This window comes from Rhipicephalus sanguineus, chromosome 2, assembly GCF_013339695.2.
Source record: "Rhipicephalus sanguineus isolate Rsan-2018 chromosome 2, BIME_Rsan_1.4, whole genome shotgun sequence".
NCBI lineage: Eukaryota > Metazoa > Arthropoda > Arachnida > Ixodida > Ixodidae > Rhipicephalus > Rhipicephalus sanguineus.
Genome location: NC_051177.1, coordinates 149,540,062 through 149,548,783, shown reverse-complemented (window position 1 = coordinate 149,548,783; position 8,722 = coordinate 149,540,062). Strand labels below are relative to the sequence as shown.

Sequence of the window (8,722 nt, the reverse complement as noted above, 5' to 3'; positions counted from 1 at the left end):
ATGTTGAAGGTTATTTTTAGTGACATGCAGCAAGCGCCGCTTTCTATAATTGGCTTCATTGGCAGTGCGTCGGCGGTTGATGACAATAAGGCTCTCGCGTCACTGTAGTATACAGTACTCTAAACCGTCAAACATATTTAGCACGAAGGTGTTTGATGCCTGGGTCCACCAAGATTTCTTTCATTTCCTCCCGGAAATGACGTCGAAATAAGTACACGGTCAGATGGCAAAGAAAACTTGAAAAAATTACGCACATCTCCCCGTAAAGCGAACCCTGAGTAGCATGCGAAGCAGCTCATGGGTCGACCTAAAGTTCCGTAAAGAGTTGCACGTGGACGGTGCCCTTCTTGACAAGACCGCGCCTGTACGAGGCCTTGCTGACGAGTCTACGTTTGATGTGAACGTCGATCGCCGCGTCTTCCGGAACGTTCCGAGGCAGGCACTGCACGAGATCCTGAACTTCGATGGGCACGTTGACCACTTGGCCCTTGATCCCGTACTGGCCGTTGCCGTGCGTTAGCCGCCGGATGCTCATGAACGGTAGACGTGGCGCGATCAGCCGTTCCTCCACCGGGTTGAGCTCGGGCAAGTGCTCGAGTTTCGGCGGGTAGCGGTAGCCGTTAGTCAGGCTCATCGCGGGGACTTTGCCTGCCACCAATGAACCTTTGTACGTAGAGCAGACCGAGTACTCACCGTGATTATCGTCGGTGGCTAACTTTCGCTGCAGCACGGCAATGGCATTGGCGCGGGACTGCTCGTTCTTGATGCTGGCGATCTTGGTCAAATTCTTATCGAACCACAAGCGGTCGCAAACCTTGCAGCTGTGTCCGAAGCTCCGGTAGAGGAACGCGCGCTTGAACCGCGCGTCCGCGCCATCCGTGCCGGGTTGCAACAATTGCTTCAAGCGTTTCGCTGCCTTCGCCGCCGACTCGCGTTGCCGCGCCGCTTCGATGTTTGCTTGCCGGCGTTGACGTTGCGCTTCGGCTGCGCTAGCCGTCATTGCTTCCGTAGATTCTTGCAGGTGGCGTTTACGGCGCGCTTCCGCTTCTTTCGTTCGAAGTTCGGGGTCGGCTTGCTGCCGCTGCCGTTTCGCGGCAGCGGCAGCGGCACGAGCCCTCTTCTCCGCAGCAGAAGCAGCAGCATTTCTGCCGGTGGCGCTTATCGTGGCGTTGACGGTGGCGTTGCCGGGAGGAGAATGAGCGGTGTGCGCGCGGATCATTTTCATGTAGCGGATAAGGTCCCTGTATAAGGGACCTTAGTAGCGGAGCTGCTGTGGCACCTCTAGCGGTCTCCTCCAGAAGCTTGGGCCAGCTGTTGCGCATGCGCAGTGATGGTGTGGACGGCGCTAGGAGGGAACAGGCTCGACCATAAGCTGCTTCGCATCTAAAAAATTACACGTTATCTCCCCCTACGGGCAACCATGGTGTGACGCGAAAGCATCGCGGGAGTTGTGCATCGAGTTTCCGTTTCTCTTATGTGACTTATGAGACGGTAGTTCTTGAGGCGTTTGAATTACCGCTTGCGGACGCTGACGTTTAGGTTTGGCTTCCCAAGCCTTCCTCTGCTCCGCGGCGGTGGCGCTGCCGCTGCAACTAGCGCCGACGTTGACGCTGTTCATGGCATTTCGCGCACCGTGCAGAGAGAGAGAATGACGGAAGCACAGCGAAGGCGCGCTTTCGCAGCCTCGCAACTTGGAGATTCGCTTGCCGGCGTTGCCGTTTACGTTGAGCTTCGCAAGCGTCCATAGCGCCGGTGCGAAGGAGAGTGCAAAGGGAGTGAGCGCGCGCCCCATTATACCGGGTGTCCCAGCTATCTTTAGCCAATTGTTGTTGTTATGTGATGTTTTGTGGCGCAAGGGCCAATTAATGGCCAAAGAGCGCCAGGTCGGGGGACAAAAGATGTAAGGAATGATTATGGCAGCTGGCTGTATAAGGGCCTTAAAATTCCACGCCATCAAGGCGGGTAAAAACATATATCTATTAAAATCATGACAGTGACGTGAAATATGTGAGCAGATCTATATATATATGCACAATGAAACTATGGCGATGACGTACGGAGTGAATAGCACTTGCGCCTCCTCAGGTACTTTGTGTCCAAAGGCCTGGAGGTAAGTGCTTTCTTTGGAGAGAACTACCGCAGCAGCGGCCTCTGTTGGGAGGCCGTGCTTCGGTTGCCTGGGAATATAACATTAAAACTATGTATATCTTTAAGGAAACCGAAGAGTGAATTGTATTTAAAAACAGGTTCGCTGCCTATGAACATTGAGGGATGGAGTGGGAGATGTCGGCGGTATGATGGAAAATGCTTTTCTCGGATGGCATCAAGATGGGTGCATTGAAGGAGGATGTGGAGTACAGTGAGTGGCATGTCGCATTTCTCACACATGGGTGGGTCACCGCCGGATAAAAGGTGTGCGTGTGTACTGTGCGTGTGTCCTATTCTCATTCTACAAAGTGTGACTTCTGTATAGCGTGACTTTGACACCGGTGACCAGGCGCCAAGACGCGGCTTGATGACATGCAATTTATTTTTGGTTTCTCTATTCCACAAGCGCTGCCAGTGTGCCCTTAGTGATTTCTTTATAACGGGCTTAAGGTCCGATGCAGAGACTACAACAGATGTATTGGCAGCGCTTTGTTGGACGGATGCAGCTAGTTTGTCTGCCATAACATTGCCTTCTATGTCACGGTGTCCTGGGACCCAGCACACTACAACATGCTGTTCGAGTGTGTAAACGGTACATAGCAGTGAATACAGTGAGACGATGACAGGATTTTTGTGTTTATTGAGAGTTTTCAATGCCTTTACAACGCTTAATGAATCAGTATATATGACTGAATTTCGTAATTGTAAGTGCTTAATATGTTTAACGGCAGCATATATCGCATATGCTTCTGCAGTGCAAATACTTGTATTAGGGTGCAGAACGCCGGCATCGGAGAAAGGGGGGCCGACCGCCGCATAAGACACAGCAGTGTGAGATTTTGAAGCATCTGTAAAGTATTCAGGGCAGGAATATTTGTGCTGTAATTCAAGAAAGTAAGCGTGGATATGTGCGAGTGGTGCGTGTTTTGTAACCGCTACAAAGGATAGGTCACAGTTAATAGTCTGCCACTGCCACGGTGGAAGCTCTACTGCAGGAGGCATCACGTTGTGCTCAAGAAATGGAACACCCATTTCCTCTGCCAAGCCTCTCACACGAAGTGAGTAGGGCTCTCGCAGCGAAGGACGGTTGTGGAAAAGGGCAGACGTGGACAAATCATTGATTTTGGCGTGTGAGGGGTGTTCCTTGTTTGCGTTCACTTTGAGAACATATACAAATGATAAGTAGGATCTCTGTAGATGAAGCGACCACTCATTCGATTCGACGTAGAGGCTTTCTACGGGGCTAGTGCGAAAGGCGCCCGTAGATAAGCGAATGCCTAAATGGTGGACTGGGTCAAGCATCTTTAAGGCGCTTGGTGTCGCAGATTGATAGATTATTGCCCCGTAGTCTAGGCGAGTGCGTATGAGGCTCTTATACAAGTTCAACAGACACTTCTTGTCACTGCCCCACGTAGTGCATGACAACACTTTTAGAACATTCATTGTTTTTATGCATTTCTTTTTTAAATATTTAATATGTGATACGAACGTAAGCTTACTATCCAGAATTAGGCCTAAGAATTTGTGCTCCGTCTTCACGGAGAGATGTTGACCACACAAGTCAATATCTGGATCAGGATGAAGGCCTCTCTTTCGAGAGAACAGGACACAGCTGCTTTTAAATGCGAAGCATTTCTTAGCGAACTTCTGCGACTTTGAGCGTATCTATCTATCTATCTATCTATCTATCTATCTATCTATCTATCTATCTATCTATCTATCTATCTATCTATCTATCTATCTATCTATCTATCTATCTATCTATCTATCTATCTATCTATCTAGCCGCCTACGACTTTGTGCTCTCCTGGTCGCTTGGTTAATCGAATGTAATTGGTATGGCGTAACATGACTGCATGACGAACGTAAATGACAAGTCATAACATGAAAATCATGACACGGATGTCATGTACAGCATGATTTACATGCCACGCTTATGGTGCGCTGGCGGCCGTTTCGCTTGCTTGATATATACCTAAATTGGTATCTTGCGACGTGACTATGTGACGAACATAAATAACACGAGTTAACATGGAAATCATGACACACATGTCATGTACAGCATGAATTATGTGCGACGCTCATGGGGCGCTGGCGGCCGTTTCGCTAGCTTGATCTACCCGGAAATTGGTATCTTGCGACGTGACTGTGTGACGAACATGAAAACACGAGTTAACATGAAAATCATGACACGCATGTCATGTACAGCATGACTTACGTGCCACGCTCATGGGGCGCTGGCGGCCGTTTCGCTAGCTTGATCTACCCGGAAATTGGTATCTTGCGACGTGACTGTGTGACGAACATAAAAACACGAGTTCACATACAAATCATGACATGCATGTCATGTACAGCATGACTTACGTGCCACGCTCATGGGGCGCTGGCGGCCGTTTCGCTAGCTTGATCTACCCCGAAATTGGTATCTTGCGACGTGACTGTGTGACGAACATGAAAACACGAGTTAACATGAAAATCATGGCACGCATGTCATGTTCAGCATGACTTACGTGCCACGCTCATGGGGCGCTGGCGGCCGTTTCGCTAGCTTGATCTACCCGGAAATTGGTATCTTGCGACGTGACTGTGTGACGAACATAAAAACACGAGTTCACATACAAATCATGACATGCATGTCATGTACAGCATGACTTACGTGCCACGCTCATGGGGCGCTGGCGGCCGTTTCGCTAGCTTGATCTACCCCGAAATTGGTATCTTGCGACGTGACTGTGTGACGAACATGAAAACACGAGTTAACATGAAAATCATGGCACGCATGTCATGTTCAGCATGACTTACGTGCCACGCTCATGGGGCGCTGGCGGCCGTTTTCGCTAGCTTGATCTACCCGGAAATTGGTATCTTGCGACGTGACTGTGTGACGAACATAAAAACACGAGTTCACATACAAATCATGACATGCATGTCATGTACAGCATGACTTACGTGCCACGCTCATGGGGCGCTGGCGGCCGTTTCGCTAGCTTGATCTACCCCGAAATTGGTATCTTGCGACGTGACTGTGTGACGAACATGAAAACACGAGTTAACATGAAAATCATGGCACGCATGTCATGTTCAGCATGACTTACGTGCCACGCTCATGGGGCGCTGGCGGCCGTTTCGCTAGCTTGATCTACCCGGAAATTGGTATCTTGCGACGTGACTGTGTGACGAACATAAAAACACGAGTTCACATACAAATCATGACATGCATGTCATGTACAGCATGACTTACGTGCCACGCTCATGGGGCGCTGGCGGCCGTTTCGCTAGCTTGATCTACCCCGAAATTGGTATCTTGCGACGTGACTGTGTGACGAACATGAAGACAGGAGTTAACATGAAAATCATGACACGCATGTCATGTACAGCATGACTTACGTGCCACGCTCATGGGGCGCTGGCGGCCGTTTCGCTAACTTGATCTACCCGGAAATTGGTATCTTGCGACGTGACTGTGTGACGAACATAAAAACACGAGTTCACATACAAATCATGACATGCATGTCATGTACAGCATGACTTACGTGCCACGCTCATGGGGCGCTGGCGGCCGTTTCGCTAGCTTGATCTACCCCGAAATTGGTATCTTGCGACGTGACTGTGTGACGAACATAAAAACACGAGTTCACATACAAATCATGACATGCATGTCATGTACAGCATGACTTACGTGCCACGCTCATGGGGCGCTGGCGGCCGTTTCGCTAGCTTGATCTACCCCGAAATTGGTATCTTGCGACGTGACTGTGTGACGAACATGAAAACACGAGTTAACATGAAAATCATGACACGCATGTCATGTACAGCATGACTTACGTGCCACGCTCATGGGGCGCTGGCGGCCGTTTCGCTAGCTTGATCTACCCGGAAATTGGTATCTTGCGACGTGACTGTGTGACGAACATAAAAACACGAGTTCACATACAAATCATGACATGCATGTCATGTACAGCATGACTTACGTGCCACGCTCATGGGGCGCTGGCGGCCGTTTCGCTAGCTTGATCTACCCGGAAATTGGTATCTTGCGACGTGACTGTGTGACGAACATAAAAACACGAGTTCACATACAAATCATGACATGCATGTCATGTACAGCATGACTTACGTGCCACGCTCATGGGGCGCTGGCGGCAGTTTCGCTAGCTTGATCTACCCCGAAATTGGTATCTTGCGACGTGACTGTGTGACGAACATAAAAACACGAGTTCACATACAAATCATGACATGCATGTCATGTACAGCATGACTTACGTGCCACGCTCATGGGGCGCTGGCGGCCGTTTCGCTAGCTTGATATACCCGGAAATTGGTATCTTGCGACGTGACTGTGTGACGAACATAAAAACACGAGTTCACATACAAATCATGACACGCATGTCATGTACAGCATGACTTACGTGCCACGCTCATGGGGCGCTGGCGGCCGTTTCGCTAGCTTGATCTACCCGGAAATTGGTATCTTGCGACGTGACTGTGTGACGAACATAAAAACACGAGTTGACATACAAATCATGACATGCATGTCATGTACAGCATGACTTACGTGCCACGCTCATGGGGCGCTGGCGGCCGTTTCGCTAGCTTGATCTACCCGGAAATTGGTATCTTGCGACGTGACTGTGTGACGAACATAAAAACACGAGTTAACATAAAAATCACGACATTCATGCCATGTACAGCATGACTTACGTGCCACGCTCATGGGGCGCTGGCGGCGGTTTCGCTAGCTTGATCTACCCCGATATTGGTATTGCGCGACGTGACTGTGTGACGAACATGAAAACACGAGTTAACATGAAAATCATGACACGCATGTCATGTACAGCATGACTTACGTGCCACGCTCATGGGGCGCTGGCGGCCGTTTCGCTAGCTTGATCTACCCGGAAATTGGTATCTTGCGACGTGACTGTGTGAGGAACATAAAAACAGGAGTTCACATACAAATCATGACATGCATGTCATGTACAGCATGACTTACGTGCCACGCTCATGGGGCGCTGGCGGCCGTTTCGCTAGCTTGATCTACCCGGAAATTGGTATCTTGCGACGTGACTGTGTGACGAACATAAAAACACGAGTTCACATACAAATCATGACATGCATGTCATGTACAGCATGACTTACGTGCCACGCTCATGGGGCGCTGGCGGCCGTTTCGCTAGCTTGATATACCCGGAAATTGGTATCTTGCGACGTGACTGTGTGACGAACATAAAAACACGAGTTAACATAAAAAGCACGACACTCATGCCATGTACAGCATGACTTACGTGCCACGCTCATGGGGCGCTGGCGGCGGTTTCGCTAGCTTGATCTACCCCGATATTGGTATTGCGCGACGTGACTGTGTGGCGAACATAAAAACACGAGTTAACATGAAAACCGTCACACGCATTTTCCCCAATGACATGCAAGACGATGTATGCAGCTCTTTGCTGGCTGCTTCGCATTACATCGATTCCCACAATGCGTGGGATCTGCCGGCTTTTTTTGTTTCCAGGAAATGCATAAGTCGGCGGTTTATCATCTTTTCGAAAAGTTTCCACAGGCAGCTTGTTAGTGCGATGGGCCTGTATCTCGTAACGGAGGATGGATCTTTGTCCTGTTTCAGAATAGGAATGACAATCGCCTCCTTCCAAGACGAGGGGATCTCGCCGGAAAACCAGATGGCATTGTACAGGGATAGTAAGGTTTTTTGCGTTTCGGCAGGTAGGTTTCTTAACATGTCATACCACACGGTCAGAACCTGGGGCTGAATTACTGCAGCTGTTTAGCGATATCTGTAGCTCAGCTAAGCTGAAAGGTTGGTTGTATGCCTCGTTTTTTGTACTTTTCCGCTGTAGTTTTTGTTTTTCTATTCTTGTTTTGTACTGCCGGAAGACTTCAGAGTAATGCGCGGAACTGGACACTTGTTCGAAGTGTGCGCCTAGGTAGTTCGCCTGGTCTTCCAAGCTGTCGCCATCTGTGCTTACTAGAGGGAGTGAATACGCTTGTCTTCCTACTACCCTAGTGACCCTGTTCCAGACCTTTGCCTCCTGTGTATACGAATTGATGCCTGATAAAAAACTTCCGCCAACTTTCCCTTCTAGCCTGTCGGCGCGTCCTCCTTCCTTGGGACTTTATGTTCTTAAAGTTTATAAGATTCTCCGCTGTCGGAGAATCCCGCAACAACCTCCATGCCTTGTTTTGCTTGTTGCGTGCAATGCGACAATCATTATTCCACCATGGGACACGTTGTTTTCCAGATATCCCACTTGTTTGCGGGATGCATTTGGTTGCAGCATCGATCAAAAAGGCTGTAAAGTAGTCCACAGCAGCTTCTATACTTAAGGTACACATGTCAGTCCAGCTTAAGTGGGCAAGTTTTTGAAACTGTTTCCAGTCGGCTCTTTAAGTCTGCCATTTAGGGACAAGTGGTGGATATTGATTTGTTATTGCTGCGCTTAGAATTATTGGGAAGTGGTCGCTTCCATAGGTATTCCCAATAACTCTATGTTGGCTCTTTCCGATTCAACAGGCACGCGCCGGAGGAGAAGAGAAACTGTTCAATGAGACGACC

At 49.2% G+C, this 8,722-nt stretch overlaps 1 protein-coding gene across 1 annotated transcript; it reads right to left on the bottom strand.

The window, feature by feature from the left end:
• Positions 1-307: 307 nt before the first annotated feature.
• On the bottom strand, positions 308-1,225 carry LOC125757387 (uncharacterized). The gene has a single exon (XM_049412954.1). It carries the CDS (start codon positions 1,223-1,225, stop codon positions 308-310), a length of 918 nt encoding a protein of 305 aa, XP_049268911.1.
• Between the last annotated feature and the right edge of the window lie 7,497 nt (positions 1,226-8,722).

What these genes read in the sequence shown, in the direction of transcription:
- LOC125757387 (XM_049412954.1), bottom strand. Translation starts at nt 1,225, where the DNA reads ATGAAAATGATCCGCGCGCACACCGCTCATTCTCCTCCCGGCAACGCC.